Raw genomic sequence first — 22,188 nt, 5'->3', positions numbered from 1 at the left:
TAGGAAGCAAAACAGTCGGTAACTCTCAAGTGGAAGAACAACTCTCAAGCTTAATTTTGGCCTCTAACTCATTGTCACTTTCATGAGAAAGGGGTGGATTCAGGTATCTGTCCCACTAACATTTAGTGCATTTGATGGTTGGCTAGACTCTTCTGTATCTTCTGCAACTTTGACAGACACCAGTCTATGTGTATTTGGAAACAATCCTATCACAACAAAAAAAATATACTAATGTGATGAGGCCCCTTATTTCCTCTCCAAGCTCATCATACACCACTCTCCCCTTCCTATATTCCAGCCTTCTCTCTATTCCTTATACACAAAGCTCCGAAACCTGTTTCCACTCTGGGTCTCTGCACTAGCTGTTTGCATGCCTAAAATGCTCTGTGCTCTGATCTTCATGGAGCCTGTTACCACCAGCAATCCAGCCAGCTGAATATTTCTCCTTCTTGAAGAGGCCTTCCATGATCATCTCATATCTTTTATTTTCCTCAGTGATAAGTGCTTACCTACATTTTACTGTCTATGATTTGTGTTTCCTTTATTGAATATAAATTCCATGAGATCAGGGATCATGTCCATTTGATCAGTGATCTATCCCCATATCCTACAAAAATGCCTGGTACATAAGATGTTCAAGAAATATTGCTGCATGAAGAGTGAGCAACGATTATGTGAAGGACAATGACATCTGTCTCGATCGATAATTATGACAGAAACAAAGCATTAGAAAAACAAATTTCTAGGAATTCCAAGTCTGAATTTGAGGAAAGTTTCCAGTGGTCAAAGCTATATACACAGCATTTGGATTTTCTCTTTTTCCTCTTACCTTCATTTTAAAAAATTCTTTTTTTGTTTTGTTTTATGGTGGTGGTGGACAGCAGTGGTGTAGCTCTGAACCTGAACACTTTCTCTGCATGAAAGAGGGTACTACATCCAAAAGACAGGAATGATCTTTTTTACTGTAATACTGACAGTATTTCCCTTAGAGTTTTTGCTTATTTAAACACTTGAGAAGTATAAGGTTCCTTAAAGTTTAACAGCTATATTCCTCAACAAAAGAATAGAAGCATTTAAAAAGATCAATTAATAGAGCTGTGATTATTGTCTGATAGGCGAATGCCATTTTTTTTGAGGATGCCATTTTTAACAAACCGAATACATTACTAGGCAAATAAAAGTTAATACATTGTAGTTAGAAATCACAGAGTAATTTTAAGACTATAAAGGGCCCTTAAAAGCATCTCAGGAGGGGCGCCTGGGTGGCTCAGTGGGTTAAAGCCTCTGCCTTCGGCTCAGGTCATGATCTCAGGGTCCTGGGATCGAGCCCCGCATCAGGCTCTCTGCTCAGCGGGGAGCCTGCTTCCTGCTCTCTCTCTGCCTGCCTCTCTGCCTACTTGTGATCTCTCTCTCTGTCAAATAAATAAATAAATCTTTAAAAAAAAAAAAAAAAAGCATCTCAGGAACTTCAACTTTTAATAAAATTCCCACAAACTCCCCTTAATGAAAAGACAAAGAAAATACCCTCACCGTGATGATTTCCAAACACCTTAATTTTTTAAAAATAGACTTTATTTTTTAGAGTAGTTTTAGGTTGAAAAAAAAAAAAATGATTGGAAGGTCCAGAGATTTCCCTCTATAGAGCCCCTACTCCCCTGTGATCAGCCTCATTCACCAGAGTGGTATACTTGTTACAACTGATGAATCTACACGGAAACATAATTATCACCCAGAGACCATACCTCACCTTAGGGTTCACTCTTAGTGTTGTACTCTCTATGAGTTTGGACAAATATATAATGACATGCACCCACTACTACAGTATCAATCAAAATAGTTTCAGTTCCCTAAAAATCCTCTGTGTTCCAACTATTCATCCCTCCCTGCCCTGTCCCCAGGGAGACAGGGACCCCTGATTTTTTTACTGTTTCCACAGCATTACCTTTTCTAGAATGTCGTACAGATGAAATCATGAAGGACTGTAGCCTTCTCAGATTGGCTTCTTTCACTTAGTGATGTGCTTTTAAGTTTCCTCCATATCTTTTCATGGTTTGATAATTCATTACTTTTCAGCACTGATTTTATACTTCATTGAAAACATCTTAAATTTTAATTCCTTAGCTAGACATAAACCCTAGCCCAGCCTTTGTGATAAGCTCACTCGTTACATTTATTTGCCAAATTATTTGATCTTTCTAAGTCTTTTAATCCATAATTTGCAATCTAAGACTGAAGTGTCTGCAAAGACTTTTGGGAAGTCTAAAAAAACTCATTTGGTTCTTTGCCCTTCCATACAAATAAGAGTTATTTTGTCTGGCTTCATGGGGGGTTTTAGTTGAAATTACACTGAATTTATATTTATTTGTCAAACTTCACCTCTTTCTCCATTCATATTTATTTTCTTTGAGACATAGTTTCTTTACTTTATTGTTTTAAATATTTTCTTAAATTTAACTTCAATTAATTAATTTATAATATATTATTGGTTTCAGGGGTACAGGCCTGTGACTCATCAGTCTTATATAATACTCAGTGCTCATTACATCACATGCCCTCCTTAACGTCCATCACCCATCCCCCACCCTTCTCCCCTCCAGCAATCCTCAGTTTGTTTCCTATGATTAAGAGTCTCTTATGGTGGGCGCCTGGGTGGCTCAGTGGGTTAAGTCTCTGCCTTCAGCTCAGGTCATGATCTCAGGGTCCTGGGATCGAGGCCCGCATCGGGCTCTCTGCTCAGCGGGGAGCCTGCTTTCTCCTCTCTCTCTATGCCTGCCTCTCTGCATCCTTGTGATCTCTCTCTCTCTGTTTCAAATAAATAAATAAAATCTTAAAAAAAAAAAAAAAAGGAGTCTCTTATGGTTTATCTCCCTCTCTGGTTTCGTCTGGTTTTTTGTTTTTTTTCTCCTCTATTACTATGATCCTCTGCTTTGTTTCTTAAATTCCACATATGAGTAAAAGCATACGATAAATGTCTTTCTCTGATTAACTTACTTCGTTTATCTTTTTTTAATCAATTTTTTATATCTCTCCATAACTGTATCATATATATATGTGTGTGTGTGTGTGTGTGTGTGTGTATACAGATATATATATATTTAGAATTATTCCTAGATCCCTTTACAGTTTGAGTTGTTATTTGCATTACTTTTTTATTCTAATTTTTCTTAAACAGGTAATAAGAATGCAAATGTAGAAAGGAAAAAGCTAAAGCAGAAGTTAGCGAATTTCTGAAACTGAAGAAGATACATATCCATTCCAGGAGAATATCAAAGGTCTGACTTGAAATATGAGAATTATAATGAAATGAAAAAACTGAGTTCTGTCCAAGCTACGTTACAGACTGCCAACTCCATATATGGAAGGCAAGGCAAAGCTCAAAGTAAAGATTTGACAGTAGTGACAGAACAAGACATTTTTAAATTGAGACAGTTTCTTACACAGACCATGGAAAGAAGAATAAAGCAAAAGTGCTAGTCCCTAGTGATCCTTGCCCCACACACCACAAAGGACAATACCGACACAAAAGTGATCAGATGCCTGCCCCCACAATCTTTAGGAGACCCTGGTGCCGGGGAGCCAGCTGGAGACTAGACCTCAAGTCTCAGGTGGGCTGGGCAGAAAGCTCCAAATCTTATCTGAACCCTGGAGGTGATGAGAAACGTTTCATGACAACTTCCCAGGGGAGAGAGAGAAGTGAGTGGGGGATGACCTCCCAGCAGCAACTTGGAGGCCTCCCATTCTCTTGTGTTCCCTGAGGAGTACAAGTTGTACTGCCAAGACTCAGATAAGCCGAGTTCAAGCCTTCGCCTGTATGTGCACGTGCAAGGTCAAGGATGCCATGGCCCAAGAGCAAACAGAGCAAAATCCTCCTGGACGCTTGCCCCTCTTTACAGAGCACTGCAGCAGTTAAGTCAATAAAGAATTGAGATACAAATGGAATGTCAGTTTGCATCATTCAATGGTGACCTGTGTTGCAATCAACAGTTTGACTCCATTTTTTCACATTTGATTGCTGATACCTTTTCAGGATCTCCCCCCAACCCCCTTCCCTTTTGCCTCAAATCTGGGCAAGGTGATGAGAAAGCCCGGGGGCCCTCTCCTTTGGAACCAGTGGGCAGTTCTGCCATGTGTGGAAGCCCTTACCCTGGCCCTACCCCCTAACCACCATTAAAAAACCCCAAGACCATCTCCTTTCCCTGTCTCTCGAGTCATTTGCTAACCAGCTTGGGAAGCCCACCCTGCTTTCACCAGAAAGCATCATTATGTGAATGATAAATATTTTCATATCATCTTGGCATGTGTGTGGTATAATCAGTTTTGATACGGAAACTGTATTTTGGGTGGGGTCCATTCTGTACCTGTATAGTGGCTAAAACATATGTCCTATTTGAATACTATGATTACACTGAAGGTTCATTTTATTTATTTATTTTTTATTTTTTATTTTTTTCTTTTATCACAAGTAGACGGAGAGGCAGGCAGAGAGAGAGAGAGAGAGAGAGAGAGAGAGAGGGAGAAGCAGGCTCCCTGCTGAGCAGAGAGCCTGATGCGGGACTCGATCACCAGGACCCTGAGATCATGACCTGAGCCGAAGGCAGCGGCTTAACCCACTGAGCCACCCAGGCGCCCTGAAGGTTCATTTTAAAACACCTGAATAAAGGGGCACCTGGGTGGCTCAGTCAGTTAAGCATCTGACTTAGACACAGGTTATGATCCAGAGTCCTGGAATTGAATTCCACAGTCAGGCTCCCTGCTCAGTGGGGAGTCTGCTTCTCCCTCTCCCTTTGCCCCGCCCCACTGTTTGCATGAGCTCCTGCTCTCTCTTTCAAATAAATAATATCTTAAAAAATATTTAAAAATTTTGAAAAAAAAAGTATTTGAAAGTACATTATTATCAAAGTTTTTCTCATATTGACCTTCTGTTTATTCTACTTTTAAGAACAGAGGAAATGCAATTTTTCAGTGAATGAGGAAATTATTTTTCTTGTCAATTATTTGAACATTCTGATGAAGAAGAGAATTGAAGCCTGAATTAAGATCATAGATTAACAAGGCTCAGTGGCTCTGGTCTCAATCCTGGCCCTCCAACCCTTACTCTACTCATGTACTCAGACTTTCACATTCTAGCTTCTGCTCCAATCCATCTCTGTAGAGCCAGTTTCCTATTTCTAAATTACAGATTTCTACTTTCTATTTCTACTTACACACCTAAATTTCTACTCACACACCTAAAGAACTCAGACACTTCTAACTAAAGAATTATCTGAATATCTACCTCCCTGGACTGGCCTCCTGCTTTCCCTGTACTAGTTAATGCCATTATCCTCTGCTTATTTACCTGAGTTAGAAACTGAAGAGTCACCCTTGTTTCCTCCTGCCTCCTCCACATCCTGTGCCCCTTAGTCACCGAGCCTTGCCAATCCCACCTCCTAGCATGGCTGAAACCCACCCTTCCTTTCTCCCAAGACCTTATTCAAAAATTTTTAATGGTAACCACTAAAAGAACAACCTCTCAAAAAATAATCTTCTAGATTAACACATGTGCAAAGCACACATTAAAAAATATCCAAAAGAGAATACAATGAAAATGCATTTTCCCTTCTTATCTGTCCAGGCTTGTATACCTTCCATAGATAGTCTATGACTTGATCTCACGATCCATGAGATCATGACCTGAGCTGAAATCATGAGTCAGACACCTAACTGACTGAGGCACGTGGGTGCCCCTCTTTTTTTTTTTTTTTTAAAGTTAGATATTCTTGTTATTGCTTTATTTCTTATTCTGTGTGTTATAAGCTTGTAAAAAGGCACTGGAGTACTTAAAATGAAGAGTAACTTAGAAAGAAAAGTTGTATATTTTTCAAAGATGCTATTCCAAAAAAGGGAAGAGGAAAAAAAAATGGACAGTTTTTCAAAATTTTATGCTAAATCAGATAATCATTTTATATTAGCTACACACACACACACACACACACACACACAGTGGTAGGAAGCCCCAGTGTTTGAGAAAACTATATTGAAAAAAAGTTAATGGGAAAAAACCCTAAGCCCCTTCATGCCCTGCTAAATTAGAAAGCATCACCATTCATGTATTTTAGCAATAGATACACTGGTCCAGGTTTTTCTGGAGCACAGTTTTGATGTACCACCTTGACCTCAAAAATAGAGTCAATTATGTTACATCCCTTAGCTGTCCCTGCTTATAAGATTAAATCCAAACTCTTTATCATGGGACTGGTGCCATTCAAAATTAGCCTTTTATAACCAGCCTTACCTGCTGACATTCCCAACCCCACGTTCTTGTTCTGCCATTGTTCAAACATACTAACAGTATACTCTCAAGGATCTATACCCTTGCACAAACTATTTTCAGAAATGCTCTTTTCCTAAACTCTGGTGCAGCTCTTTTCGACCTTCAAGGTGTCACTCAAGTATTACCTCTTATATGAGGCCATCACCCTGAATTCCCAGGCAAAGTGACTTACTGTTCCTCTTTGTTCCCACAATATCTTACGAGGTGGTACTTATCACACTGGATTTTAACTCTTGGTCTACACAAACTCTTCCTGAGGTCACGTGCTATACTCTACTCTTCTTCAAAAATGTCCAAATTATGGTAAAGTCTGACAACACAGGGAACTAAAAATTGCTATTCAATAAATAAACAAATATAGCTTAATAACTGGCTAGTTAGGAATCAGTGCTATCCTTCTAACTCTTTCCCTTAATTTCAACTGTATCAAATTGGTCTTACTGTGAAAACCACCAAAATAATTCAGTTTTCTAACAACAGAGTAAACTCCTTTGGGAATTCAAACCCCTATGGCTCTTTGTATTCCCAGAGCACACTCTGCATCGAACAAGTATGCTGCTGAATGTGAAATAAGCTCCTATATCCATTCCTTCCTTTCAGGTTTGCCTGAAGGAGGGGATGCACAAGGAAGGCACTAGTGGGATAGGACAAAGACCCCCAGGTTTCTTTTCGATGGGGAAGTGTAAACTCTCTTTTAAAGTTCCTTTTTATTCTGGAACAAGTTTCTCTGTATAGACAATGATTTAAAAACAAACAAACAAAAAAGCTTTTCTCAAGTTACTTCTCTACAGGACTACTGGGGGAGGGGAAAAAAAGAACCTTAAATTATTCTTCAGACCTGAATTGCAATAATCGGACTTCTGGGCAGAATTCATGAAACCTTTATATGGTGAAATGGTGTGAACGCTAATTTCAGAGATTCTACTGGACTGGCACATATAGCTACAAAAACTCCCCCATCTCAAGAGGTGCTGACCTCAGGGCGCCTGGGTGGCACATTCAGTTAAGCATCTGACTCCTGATTTCAGCTCAGGTCATGATCTCAGGGTGGTGAAATCAATCCCCGCATCAGGCTCCGTGATCAGCCCAGAGTCTGCTTAAGACTCTCTCTCCCTTTCCCTCTGCCCCTCCGCTCCATGCTCTCTCTTGCTAAAATAAATAAATAAATCTTCCCAAAAAAGCTGACCTAAGTAACTTTGGAAATGAGTAGACATCTTTAAGACTAAAGGTAAAAGAAACTGAATAAAAGCACTATATTCTAGTTAATAAAGTTGTTTCCTTCCCAGGTACAGGTTAACAATTCGGACACCACTACACACGTATGCTGAAATGTACACAATTAAGTGAGTGGATGGCAGACAGTGAGACCCAGGTGTCTCACTGCTGGAGTATGGAGTTTCACATAACCAAGGGGAGGAATGATCCATGAATGAATTCCATCATCCATGGAATGATCCATGTGGTAATGGCTTACAGATAATGGAGATATCAGTATAAACTCATGTTTTAACCTAACATACACAAACATAGTATTACACCCAGCAATATTATTATTTATGTATAAAGTTAGCATGAACTCTTTATTTTTTGCTTGTCAGCTGACAGGACCTATAAAAAAATGACATTCCAGTAGCAACGAGCATATCTAATGTCTAGATCTTAGAATCTAATATCATTCTCCAATGAAAGAACAGGGTTCCATTCAGCAATGGCTGATTCTATGACTGGTAGGAGATATAAAAGACAATATACAAGTCTGGAGTATCTTATAGTGTCAGAAAGTAAGAAGTATTAAAAACACATATACCCATACCATGCTGATAGGGGCATATTAGAGAAACACAGAAGCGAGCAAAATGAGCTCCAGGGCTTCCATGGCCAAAGCTGGAACAGCTTCAGCACTACTGACTGACTGAATCAAAAAATGAACAGATGAGGGGAAAGAGATGAATCTCTCACACAGAAGAATTCCAAATACTTTATGTAGATAGAGATACCATGCTCCAAGGAAGGTGAATAGAACTCTCTACTCCTTAGGTGTGGACTACAGCTAGTGAATTCCTTCCTAAGTTACAGTAATGGGGAAATAAAGAGTAACTTCACGGTGGAGAAACCTGACAAACATATGTACCCTGGTATGATGTGATGGAAACAGCACTTTATCTCTGGGATCTTTCTTCGGAAAACCATAACTCTAGTAATCATGTGAAAAACATCAAACAAATTTGAATAGGGAGCATTCTATAAAATACCTGGACACTATCCCTCAAAACTGTCAAGGTTTTCAAAAATAAAGTCTGAAAAAATTGAGAGGAGCCCTAAGGAGACATGATAACTAGATATAATATCGTCCTCAAACAGAAAAAAGACATTAGATAAAACCTAAGGAAATAAATAAGACTATGGACTTTAGGTAATAATAATACATCAATATTGATTTGTGAACTATAACAAATTCACCATACTAATGTAAGATGCTATTAATAGGGCAAAGTGTGTGCAGGTTATATGGGAATTCTCTGTACTCATCCCGGTTTTTCTGTAAATCTAAATATGTTCTGAAAAATAAAATCGATTTAAAAAAATTTCCCCAACTCTCAACTCTTCAGACACGAAGTTAAAAATTATAGAAAAAAGGAATAAGCATGTTTTTAATTTCTCTACATCTTCTGCTAAGGCAGTTCAAACACGTGGAGTCCCTATTCTGTTTCAGGATGAGGACCTTGGTTCCAGCAATGTAAGGAGGGTATAAGAGATCTAAGAGAATTAACTGCAGTAAGAACATAAAGAGGATTTTATCAACAAACTGCTGAACACCACCAGGGGTATAAAGCTCACACTGGTCTTTCCTTCCCACATCTGGTCAGTCTCTAGTTCCTCGCATAGGAAAACATTCAGATCTGGCTGCTCACATGAATGGAAGGCCAGGAAGAAAGGCATCTGAGGCCTGGATCCAGTCCGCCACATGTAACCACTGACCAGCTGGCTTATTTGGTGATGGAGCCACGTATCACGGGTAAAACCAGCAGGGTACCTTGGTCTTTAGTGGAAGGCAGAAGTGGCATGTATGACATGTTCATCAGGCAAAACCCAAACACCTCCAAGGCCTCTGGTTCCAGATCACTGGTTCACTACCCTTCTTCTACAGCATAGAATCTACCTCCGATCTAAACCACAAATCAAAAATCAAAGCAGAATTGTGTACAAAAACAGAAACTAAGAGATCTTAAAAGCAATATTAGAAAAGCTGAAGGGTTGAAGGAATGAGAGCAAGGGGTATCCAAGATAAAATCTAGGTCATCGGCCTGACTCTAGGACAGGACAGAGGGTGACTGGCAGGCCCTGCCCCAGTCATGGATAGACTGTCTTTCACAGACACCCTTCCTCCTCTAATTTTACATTTACTATCAGCAGGCAAACTCCCAGTAACACTAGCTCAAGGAAGCTTCCCTTTAAAAAGAAATGTCTACATTGGGGAAGGTATGTGCTATGGTAAGTACTGTGAAGTGTGTAAACCTGGTGATTCACAGACCTGCACCCCTGGGGCTAATAATACATTATATGTTAATAAAAAATAAAAAAATTAAAATTGAAAAAAAAAAAAGAAATTTCTCAAAGTACAAGAGTCTCCTATGAGACTCTTAGAAAAAAATGAGTTTAGAAAAAAACAAGTCCATTTTGCACAATCACTCTTAGATGCTGTATATCAAAGTTCTAGATCTTCAGACACGTGAGAGAACCTTAGAATGTGGAGAGGGGAAAAAACCTGGAAGATGAGGCCTGTCTTCTGTTTTCCACCTACCTCCCCATCATGGACGAGAGTTCACCCTACCAGCTAAACCAATGAAGGGAAGTACAAGTACCTGATCTGGCAATGCCACTGTCCCGGTCTTCATTTTGTCCTCTGCTTGGCATGTCAACCGGAGTGCTATGCGCTGAGATAAAGGCAAAAGGTAAACATGTTACTGAAATGCCCAAAGAACGAGCCGTTCAAAAGCGACTGTAGTCCTTTTCACATTTCAAGGTAGGCTACTGCTACTGATGACTGACCTACGTTTATAGAAAGATTAACCACAAAGCAAAATTAAATATGTAGAAAACAAGTGAAAAGAAGATAGAGTCAAGTAACTACCTGCTTTTATCCTGTTGTTAATACAAACACTTTTTGGAGTGGTGCTTATTTCTAAAACAAACTGCCATAATAAACTATTTGTGCAGTTGACACAATGAACAAACATTCTCAGGCAGATATTTTCAGCCCCTTTCCTCATTATCAGTAATACTTAAATAGCACTGTATTTTCAAAATGCTTTATAATCAGTTTCATTAGTGCCTGTAGGCAACTTGAGGGAACAGAAATTCTTGAATACCATTTTGTAAATTTAAAAAATGTTTGTTTATAACCCACTCTCCTGGCAGATAAAAAAAAAAAACACATACCCATTTTCAAATACTTCTTCCTCCACTTATTTTCCATATATTCCCAGCATTACTGTAGTTACTGAGAAAACTCATATCCTGGCATGAATTTTAGAAAACACACTAAAGTACTATAGACTTCAGATTCACCTAAACTGTACACTCACTGAGCTGCGGGGTAGATGGCATGTTGCTATAGCAAGCTTTACAATGTACAAGAAGCCCAGTGCCCTGCCTGATTATTAGACTTGCCAGCTATTTTTGAAGCATGCTTATTTTCATAGTTTTAAAAAGAGCATATAAACATCTTATCCTCACTCTAAGTAGGTGGGACGGTGTCAGTTTCATGGTGCTTAGCATATTTCCGGCTACGAAGAAGAACAGAATGAAGAACACCATTTGCCATAAACGTAACCTTTCATGTTAGTAGTGAAGATTCCCCACACTTGTTAATCATGCCAGACTACAGCAGACATTCCACAGCCTTAGCTAGCAAGGTCAGTTAAATCTCAGAATTTACCTACTCAGAGAGACCGAGATGATTATACCTGTAAAGAACCTAGAAACTGTGTTTAAACTGCTTAAATGCTAGAGAGAGAGAGAGAGAGAGAGACAGATGAGGAAGAAAAGAGAAAGAGAGGTCTTCCATGCTCTTATTAGGGTGACTTTTGAAGAAACTCTGTGCAGGTAAGGATGCAGGTGAACAAATGGACAAAGGTATACCATGAGAAAGGGAAACAGTTCAGAGCAGCAGAAGAGGCCCAGGAAATCAGAAAATATAATCCTCTTAGAAACACTAAGGGCTCATTTCAGATCAAAATCAGCTTACACCGGGGTATTAGCAAAGACATTTACAAAAGAGGTTCTTTGGTGGAATTTTCAAAACACCATGAACTTGGCTGCATTTGAAACTAATATCTCAAGAGCCCCTTGGATTTCTAGAGAGGCACCAAATAGGATTTTTTTTTTTTCCTAAGAACCTGCACAGGATTTATTATTAATGTGTGTGTGGGTCACACTGTACTCAGCATTCCACACAAACCTGCAAAGAAAGAAGCACTCCGGGTGAGCCGGAGCGGTCCTCCTTCAGCTACGCCCTGCAGCAGTTTGCTGCTGCATGCCTGCAGCAGACCTGGAGACAGAAACACACACAAGAGGGCAAACAGAGTACACACACAAAAATAAACACAGATTAAAGATAATGCAAAAAAAAAGACAAAAAACAAAAAAAACAAAACCCAGCACAACAAACTCAATATAAAGCAAAACACACACCCGCCATACTGGTATTCAGAAAGAGAGAGCCCAGTTACGTGGTGGATTTTACCTAGGTTACTCCCAGTACGACAAGGACCCAAATTATTCTGATTTGTGTTCAGTTTTCCCAAATTAGGATCTTGATGGATATATTCAAAGCTGTCTTGCAAGCTAAATCCAGAGAGGGGAAGGAAGGGAGGGAGAGAGAAAAAAAAAAAAAAAAATCAAGAGACAAATAAAGCTGTTTTCTAACAAACTTTCAAATATAGACAACTTACCAGCTGCCCAGACTTTTCTTTACAAATGAATAAAGTCTCACATCTAACAAAGGAAACCAAACTTTAGGGGAATTTGCTGGAGGAAAAGACAAGAAAAGCTTTCTGGAGGCAGTCCAGACTATAAAACTAAACAATGCTTTCCTATCTGTTTCACGTGATGTAATGGTGCATGGAACTCTACAAATTTTGCTCTGGTGACTGATAGCTAGGATACTGCTCTTTGCCTCTGAATTGTGCTTTAGTAACTGATACCTAAGATGTTGCCATTCATTTCAAGGATAATTTCACATAAACCTTCAAAATAAAATTCATCTTAACTCTTAGTTCTTGTTAACATTTTGTTAACATTCTTGTTAACATCTACAAGCAATTAGGCAACTTTTTTCAGGAGAACAGAAATTAGGATTCCTTAGGAATTTGACTTCACAACATCTAAAAAGTTAGTTACTCACAAACAGAAATGTGAGAGAAGCAGATTTTAATAATTTACTTATTTATTAACCAGTAACATAAACATCAAGACTTTGAGGAAAATACAGCATAGTGAGGCCAAAATCATTTTTACTTAAATTTGAGCTCAGTATTCTATAATAGGGAATTAGTGTAATAACTGAAAGAGTCTAAAGAAGAATATCTCACAAGAAAAAAAAAATCAATTCCCATAACTGGCTTAAGTCATGCCAGTCCAATGTTAAATGCTCAAACAAGTTAAATTCAGAGGCCCCTGGGTGGCTCAGTGGGTTAAGCATCTGCCATCGGCTCAGGTCATGATCCCAAGGTCCTGGGATCAAGTCCAGCATCAGGCTCCTTGCTCAGTGAGAAGCCTGCTTCTTCTTCTGCCTGCTGCTAACCCTGCTTGTGCTCTCTCTCTCTGGAAAATGAATACATAAAAGCTTTAAAAAAAAAAAAAACCTACCAAAGTATAACAAATGTTTTGCTTTATTCAAAAATGAAGCATATGAACTATTTCTGCTTAAAAAATTTGAAATATATGAACAAATGTACCAGCATGAGAGTTAAGTTAGACACATCAGTATTCTTAGTCTACTCAGAAGTGTAAAATTAGAGGAGGACAAAACTCAGAGGAGTGAAGATCAGAACAGAACATGGCCCAAATAACCACGAATCCCAGAGGCTACACTGATGGCTGAAGAGACGGTGAGCAAGTAAGACCCATCCTGTCATACACATGCCTAGGGGCCTGGAAAAACTGATTACGTACTTCATTCCTTTAGAAATAAGTTAACAAACTAAGTAACCAACAAGTTTTTTTTTTTTTTTTTTTTTCAAGATAAAATAATGTTGGAAAATAAACAGTCATTTGTCTTTAAGACCACCTGATAAAGTCAAAGGCCTTTTCATACTCATTATGTCCAGGAAAAGGGCCACTTTTAAAATCCCTTTGTTAATGTGGACTCTCCCCACTTATCATTTCAAAAGAACTTATGGCCCTGGAAGAAGTACTTTATCCAGAAATAGCCACTTAAAAAAGTGGAGGCAAGGGTGAAAGACAGGTACAAAATCCCATACTTACTTATTTGTACTCCCACAGAAGCTGCCCATTCTAGCAGAGAAAACCTTACTAATCATCAGTTGTGGAGGAGAACTGGAAGAAAACAAAAAAAAAGGGAGGGAATGCATTTTTGAATTAAAAAGCCAGTAACACCATTCCATTTCTCACAATTAGTAGAAAAAGACGCTTGAACTCACCGGATATAGTGTATCTTTAAAGTGGAGCCTTTGTAACTCATGGCGACTGAGCCAAACATCATTTCCCCCAGCATGTTGACATCAGAAGCTGGTCTGGTGTACTGTCACACATGACAGAGACCAAAATCAAAGTTAGTACGTGGCACAATGTGATGTGTAATGCAACAGAAAATAACGTTTATTGATCTATAGGTCAATCTTTAGTGTAGCAGTAACTAAAACTGTTTCTCAAGGCAGAAACTGACCATTTTAATCCATAATGGCGATTGACTATTTTTCCCCAAATTACTACTTATGTTCATAATTTCATCTTTACGCACAATATCTCCATACAGGATCCCAGTGTCTCAGCAGGGGTCATTTTTAACCTTGTTATGAAAAACAAAGATTTTGCATTATCTCTATTTATAAAGTATAGAGAGAAAGATTAAGTTCTGGGGAAAAAAAAAAGAAAACAGGGTAACTCTTATCTTGGTACCAAAATATATCCTGAAAAGAAACACCATTCAATACTATTCACCTAAATAATTAACAGTGTTGAATGAAAATGCCAGTTGGCACCCTCTTTGTGAGGGTCCAAAAGGTAACGGACAGTCTGATACCTTGAAAGTTTTACCAAAAAATATTTCAAAAATATCTGACCCCTCTAGCTTCTGATGAGTCTTTCTTGTCATCCAAAAGGGTGGCCTGAGCTACCTCTAAATTTGCCTCATCTACTCAAATTGTCCTAGGATGGCCTCTGCCTTCCTGTCAAATCCAGTGCACTTTCCAGTTTGCTTTCTCTCTTAAACATCTCTCTTAAACATCTCTCTCTTAAACATCTCTCACAGTAGCTGATGATTTTAACTACCCCACCTTTTTTGAATCTCTTCTTTCTTAGGTCATCCCTTGAGCAGGGTTTTCTCTCAGAGGGCACTCCTACTCACCGTCTGCACTCTCAACCACTCTTGGAATTTTGGTTATTCTTTACATAGAAATACCTCCCACATCTTTATCTGTAGGCCCAGACCTTTCCCTTAACTCTAGAATCCTATGTCCAAATGCACTCGTTCACATATCATAACAATACATTATTACATATCATATATAATAAGTCATATGTAACATGTATATTATCATATACGTATAATGATAATGTATAACTATAATAAGCCGCAGGCACCCCAGCACAGCCTGACCAAGACAAAACAAGCATCTCTCTCTGACCCAGCCCACACAGCCCTGGATTCTCTGCTAGTACGCTTTCCACCTAAGCAGAAACATAAGAATTGTTCTTAACATTCCCTTCTCAATCTCTTTTTTAAACTACAAATCCACACACACATATAGATACACACAAGTACATGCACACACAAATGCACATATGCATACCTACTTAGACATGTTTGCAGAGAAGGAAAGAAAAACATACATCTATCAGCCTCGTTTAACTAGGCTCCTCTCTGTTTGGTTATGGCTCACGCCAACCTCTTCTCACTCCATCCAGACAGAAACCAACTGTCTTTCACATTTTTTATTAATAACTTCCACCCACCACCTCCATTTTATAATCTGCTTTTTCCTGGGGTACAAGGTCTACATGACAATTGTAATTCTCGACGAACTGAAAATTTCACTGTATACTTTTTAAAACACAAACTGCCTTGAGACCCAGGAGCACTGTGAAATAAGGGCAAACGCATGGCCCAAATCCTGAACATGAAATTAACCAAGTTCTATAGACCAGTGGTTGCTGGCAATTTACCTGGCTTAGCTTTTCCAGCAACATGGAAAATTCCACGAGTCAAAAACAAATCTGATACATCCTCCATCAGTTTACACCCTCTCGCTCTTCAGTATTCACGAAACATTTATTCCCTTATGTCTAGTACGCCAGTATTTTTCAATAACCCTAATCCCTATCCTCTACTTCCTTACACACACACAACCACACACACACGTGTGCGCGCTACCAGCCCTGTATCTCTCACACTCAAGTTACATCCAAAAACGGTTCTCTTTCTCCTACTGGCAAGTGCTATTTTCTTAGGATGCCCATATACATTCCCAGAATCCTTGAAATTCTCATAACAAAACTGGAAAATCTGTGCTTCTTAATCAGGTTCTGGCAACAAAGGAAGCAAAACAAAAGGGTTTACCTCGTTAGCAATATTTCATCCTCACTCAGTATGTATTATACTGGGTCACCTCCACTAAATTATAGTTTTTATCAAGAGACCAAAACCAAAGTGTGAAAACAGCATGGACATGAAACCTCTAAGGGCACGTTTTTGAACACTTAGGCTCATGTTCCCGGAGAAGCAACCTCAAGCAGGTATTCTTCCCTGTGGAGAAGTAACAGTGAGTGGCCTCAGCCCCAGGGCTATCAGGCACGGCAGGGACAGCTTTACCTGGTACTTTGGGAGCTGCTCCTTGGCGAGCTGTAGCGATCCCCCGGAAGAACTGTGGGGTGAGATGCTGCCGCCGCCACTGCTGCCGCTGCCCTGACAGCACTTGGCTGACAGTTTAACAGGGACATCCTCTGTTTTCTGGGGTGACAGACAGGCAAGATAAGGTACTGCTAAGTGTATCGGGCTCCCACAGCCTGTGCTTCACTGGGAATTTCTTTGCTAAATCACTCTGTTATGTTGTGCCTAAGTTGCACTGAAAACCACAGGCTTTTTTCCCCTTGCTTGCGGAGGACAAAAATGTGGTTCCTGAGAGTCTGTAATGTCTGGGAGGGAGGCATGATGAAGAGAGGAAACTGGACAGAAGACGAGGCTGGTGTAGTGTGTAGTGTGACTAGTCTCAAGTAATTCAACTGTTATTTGTTTCAATTCATATCTTGAACCAGTAGTCTCTGTTCGGGATAGTGAGGATCTGTTAGTACTGTGGAGAGTCATAATCTATAAAATTGACGTGGAGAAAGAAAGTGCTTCAACTTTAAAACGTTACCAGGCAAACAGAACTAAGTAAGAAAGCAAAATTGCTAATTTGGAAAGTCTGAGTTTGTATTTTTAATGACACACTTTCTCTAGCACTGCTTTAAAGGTAACAGCAGAGAAAATCATGAGGTCGAATTTGTGAAAGATGAACCAAAACTCTGAAACAGGAGCTTCTGTGAATTATACATCATGTGATGGAAAAGTGGCCTCTAAAGGTTAGGGGTAACAGAAGATTATCTACTATATAGTCCCTAAATAGAGTTCACTGCTAATTTTATGACAGTGACATAAGGTATAAAGATACACCTTTATTAATTTCGCCTTTCCTCCTACACCAAAATATATTACTTCCTACAGAAGCGTCCTGTGCCATCTATGATAAGTTGTTTCTATTCTGTTGGAGTCTTACTTGCTTTTTTGTGTGCAGCTTTTGCTTGGAAAAACATGAATGCAACTGCAGCTTATCTAATCTCCAATGTGACAGTCACACTGGTGGTCTAATGCAAATGCCTGCAGTCATGTGCTTGATACAAACTCATGACGTTTTGTGCTTGCCCAGGGAATGGGGGGCTGAAAATGGGAAAAGACTATAAGGAAAACACAAACTGTGCCGGTCCATAATAGCCACTCTAGCAGTGATGGCACTCAAAATCATACCTAGTTATTCTCAGGTATCGGGCACTCCTTCAACACCCTCTTCAGCTCTAGCTGTTACTTAATGCCACTTATACCAGAAACACAGCCCCTCAGAGAGCCTAAAGTGACACTAAGTCCACACTTGCCTCACACACTGTTCGACCCCCCTGGCTGGGGTACAACATACTAAGCATCTATAATTGGAGATAATAACTGGTACAGTGAATAGAGCACTTTTTTTTTTTTTTTTTGACTCTGTAGCCTTGGGCAAGTTACAAAACCTCTCTGGCCCTACATGCCTTTTTGATTAAATGAGTACGTCCAGGCTCCAGTGTTATCACTGCTCCGATATACCAAAATTCCCGTTCATTTTGAAAACCCATGAGAACTTTTTCCTTCTACCTGTTACCACCATTAGATGCCCTAGTGATGGCGTGCAGGTGTTCTAACTAAACTACTTGTGCAGGGGCGCCTGGGTGGCTCAGTGGGTTAAAGCCTCTGCCTTTGGCTCAGGTCATGATCCCAGGGTCCTGGAATCGAGCCCCACATTGGGCTCTCTGCTCAGTGGGGAGCCTGCTTCCTCCTCTCTCTCTGCCTACTTGTGATCTCTGCCTGTCAAATAAATAAATAAAATCTTAAAAAATATATATATTTTTTTAAAAAATATAAATAAATATAAAATATTTTAAAATATATATATTTTAAAAATATATACATATATGTCTGTGTGTGTGTGTGTGTGTGTATGTATATATATATATATATATATATATATATATATATATATATATATACATATTTATTTTTTTATTTTTAATTTAAAAAACAAACTACCTATGCAGGGCTTCAGGGAAATAGGAAACGATGTGGAAAAATCAAAGGGAAACCATGGCCTGTCCACCAAAGGGTCAAGGGCTGGCTCACTATAACTTTGATACAAATCTACCATTAAAGCCTACAGGTGAATCACCTGAGAGATCCCTGCCCCTCCCGCACCCCCAACCTAACAAACCCAACAACTACTGTAATGATTAGCTACCTGGCAGACTTCCACTTTAAAGCACTATGGAATCTACCCAGCTCAACTGCCTCTAGCCAAATACGTCCTTCCTGCAGAAATGATCTTTATCAAAAACAGGAAAAGAGCCCCTGGGCCCTGATGAAACAAAGACCGTGAAATAAACTATTCATTTACTTAGCTACACATTCTATGAACTGCCAGAATTTGGTCAGTATGGATAGCAAGGTACTGAACATGAAAAGAATGAAAAGTCTAAAGGCAACAACTTAGAGGTACCCCGGGCTGATGTCCAGAAGACTCAGGAGGTCTGGACTCTATGCCTCACCTGGACACATGACCTTACCTTTCCTGTTCTGGCTACAAGGGATCAAGGGCTCTTATGTCCTCACTTTACCCATCCCAGATCTCCCCACACCCCATCCCAAAACACCATCACCCCCACCCTGCTCGCCACTAAAAACAGGAAATAAATAAAGCTTCCTTGGTCAGGTGGGTTTGAGAAGCCCTCCCTTTTGAAGATAAAAGTGTATGTTAGCATACTGAAGAGCCCTATGGTAAGGAAAGCTATTTAATTTTGTTTAACCTCATGCAATGTAATACCTCTTATTATCTATGAGAAATACTAGACAGAATGATCTATTAACTTCCCTTAAGGCTAACACTTTATGAATTTTAGAGTTCTCAGTTTTCCTATTACACAGCACATGTTTGGTATCCAAATCCTACTGCATTGCAACTTTACCTCTAGTAACATTTATAGTACAAAGCTGAGCATCTGTCATGATTCCTTGCTAACAGTCTCACCTGTGTATATTAATAAGAATACAAATGCAGCAGGGCGGGGTGGTGGAGAGCCTTTGTTTATGTTTCTTCTGAACCATTACTGGTACTGTACAATACAGCCCAAAGAGAAGATAGTGAATTAATAAATGACTGCTCAGAGAGGTGGTTAACAGCACAAATAAAAAAGATGAAAGCAAATCTGCATTTCATACCTGAGTTGCCACCTCTTCAATCTTGTGAACCGCTTTAGAATCAAACAAGACTTGTCTGCCCCTCCTTTCACAGTCCTGGTAAACTATCAGGCGGATCTCATTCAGGTCACACTCCGAACATGACCAGCTGTGGATTCAAAAGGGAGAAATGAGTTATGTAACGTACAACACTTGGAATGATCACGGAGAGTAAGTTTCCCAGTCAATGTGTCTAAGGGCATCAGAGGGCCACAAGGGTGCAGAGATTATAACCCCTTCGCACCTAGGGGGCAGACAGCCTCGCCTGTGGCCTCAAAGGGGCCCTACAAATATTGCCAAATGGACATGACAAAGGTTGGGGAAAATGCTGTAAATAATAAATCACTGGAGAGAAAGCATCTCCTTCCAAAAAATCACGAGGATGTGGAGAGAATGCTAAATTTGGATGCCTGCATTCTGGGGATGGCATACCTGATGTATAGGAGTGTTCAAGCTTCTGTGTTACTAGCCAGGGAGCCATTTGGAGTGAGTGGGACCTTTTCCCTTCCTCTCCCACACACCCAGGCTCAGGTAAAATTGAGTGGAATTATAGATCCTAAAATTCAGGATTTTCCTCTATTATAGCTGGCTCTGATACAGAAGTTTTGACAACCAGGTGCAGGGGCACCTGGGTGGTTCAGTCGATTAAGCATTTGCCTTCAGCTCAGGTCATGATCCTAGGATCGAGTCTGGGATAAAGTCCCATCTCAGGCTCCCTGATAACTGGGGAGTCTGCTTCTCCGTCCACCCCTCCCCTGCTTATGTTCTCTCTCTCTCAAATAAATAAAATCTTAAAAAAAGAAATCAAGTGCATCACTGTAGGGAATTTGAATTGCTAACAATAATAATCAGCAATAAAGGAAGCATGGCTTATTCCTCTTAAAAAGAAAACTACAGACCAAAAATGGTGTCATTTAAGCCAAGTTACTAAACCAGGACTTAACACCTAACTTAACTACAGTTTCAACCTCCCCTAGAGGTTAACCTGTCATCACTAGGCCTTTTCCAGGCCTAAAAGAAGATGAGGTTATGTGCCTGATAAGACCCTTGTCCTTCCTCCTCAGGGAAAATGACCTAGCCTGAAACAATCCTTTCTTTTCTTTTGCTGTTAACTCCTTGCTCCATCCTCCTCCCTGTAAAAATCGTCCATTCTGTACAACTCCTCAGAGCACCCCTCTACTTGCTGGAGGGGATGCTGCCCCACTCAGGAACTGCTTAATAGAGCCAATGAGAACTTCAAATTTACTTGGTTTAATTTTGTCCTTTAACATTCCTAAGCAAACCAAAAGTTGCTGGGATAAAATTGCTCTAAACATAAGTCTGTTTTTGAGTAATGAATGAAATGAGAACGTGAGACTATAAAAAGGGTAATCATTTAAAATGCACTGCTTTGGGGCTCCTGGCTGGCTCAGGTGGTAGAGTCTGCAACTCTTGATCTCCAGGTTGTGAGTGCAGGCCCCATGCTAGGCACAGAGCTTACTTTTAAAAAATTTAAAAAATGAATAAATATAAAATGCACTGCTTTGGATTATTTTCAGTTATTAGTCTGTTAATCCACTTAACACATACTTGAGTGCCTACTATGATTCAGGCACTGTGGTCCTGATGCTAGATATTCAGCAGTTAACTAAACAGATCTGGTCCCTGCTCTCACAGAGAACACGGTTTAGCGGGGAATACTGAGCTAATAATATATGAATGTGTAATTACAGATTGTCCTAAGTGCATAAAGGGGAAGGAGTCTCATATTTTCAGATCTGAGGAACAGGGAAATCCCTAAGTATTTAAGGAAGTGAAGCAGGGTTCTGGCTGGCTCATTTGGTAGAACATGTGACTCTTGATCTTGGGGTCTTGAGTTTAAGCCACATGTTGGGTGTAGAGCCTAATAAGAAAGCAAAAAAACAAAAAACAAAAAACAAAACAGACAGAGGATTTAAGGGACTAACATTTAAACAGGGCTTGAAGGAGTAAGAGTTAAAGAAATAAAGCGTGAGGGGCATCTAGGTGGCTCAGTCGGTTAAGCATCTGCTTTTGGCTCAGGTCATGATCCCAGGGTCCTGGGATTGAGCCCCGAGTTGGGCTCCCTGCTCAGCGGGAAGTCTGCCTCTCCTTCTGCCCCTCCCTTTGCTCGTGCTCTCTCTCTCAAATAAATAAATAAAATCTTAAAAAAAAAGTGTGAGAATGAAGAACAGGGTAGGAAGAGGGAAGGACATGGTAAAATATAACACTGATATAGAAGAGACAGAAAAAAAAAAAAAGCAGAGAAGTAGAGCTCAAGAGGTAGGCTGGGAAGACAGGCAGGAGCCAAGATCATACCCTAAGTGCAATGAGAGGCCAAGATGAACAAACAAAGGCTGATAAGCTCGGGTCTATACTTAAAAAAAAAAAAAAAAAAAAAAAAAAAATTCAACCTAGCTCCTCTAAGGAAAACAGAGGTGGGGGAGATCAAGACTGGAAGCAAGAGGACCAGACAGAATTTCTTATGAGTTCCCTTGTCAGGAAGGTGAGGACAGCAACTGAGGTGGAGGAAGCAAACACATGCATGGTAAGTGCTCCAAAATGTTACTAATTACTTAAGAGAATTGTTAATGGTACAATTAAAAAAAAAAACTGATAC

The 22,188-nt window shown here is 39.7% G+C and overlaps 1 protein-coding gene across 3 annotated transcripts in view; it reads right to left on the bottom strand.

Moving 5' to 3' along the window:
* The window catches only part of LOC111156996 (folliculin interacting protein 2), a 132,856-nt gene that overhangs the window by 46,969 nt on the left and 63,699 nt on the right, over positions 1-22,188 (bottom strand). For 2 of the 3 annotated variants that reach the window (XM_022518212.1, XM_022518210.1), the window contains exons 2-7: positions 19,554-19,680; positions 16,368-16,505; positions 13,978-14,078; positions 13,802-13,873; positions 12,060-12,160; positions 10,177-10,248 (exon numbers count right to left, since the gene is read on the bottom strand). In XM_022518212.1, coding sequence (XP_022373920.1) covers positions 10,177-10,248; positions 12,060-12,160; positions 13,802-13,873; positions 13,978-14,078; positions 16,368-16,505; positions 19,554-19,680 — 611 coding nt within the window. Of the gene's footprint in view, positions 1-10,176; positions 10,249-11,774; positions 11,865-12,059; positions 12,161-13,801; positions 13,874-13,977; positions 14,079-16,367; positions 16,506-19,553; positions 19,681-22,188 lie in introns of all 3 variants that reach the window. The other variant, XM_022518202.1, reaches the window with a different exon arrangement.

This window comes from Enhydra lutris, unplaced genomic scaffold (assembly GCF_002288905.1).
Source record: "Enhydra lutris kenyoni isolate GAN:26980312 unplaced genomic scaffold, ASM228890v2 scaffoldscaffold3, whole genome shotgun sequence".
NCBI lineage: Eukaryota > Metazoa > Chordata > Mammalia > Carnivora > Mustelidae > Enhydra > Enhydra lutris.
This window is presented reverse-complemented; position numbering and strand designations above follow the sequence as displayed.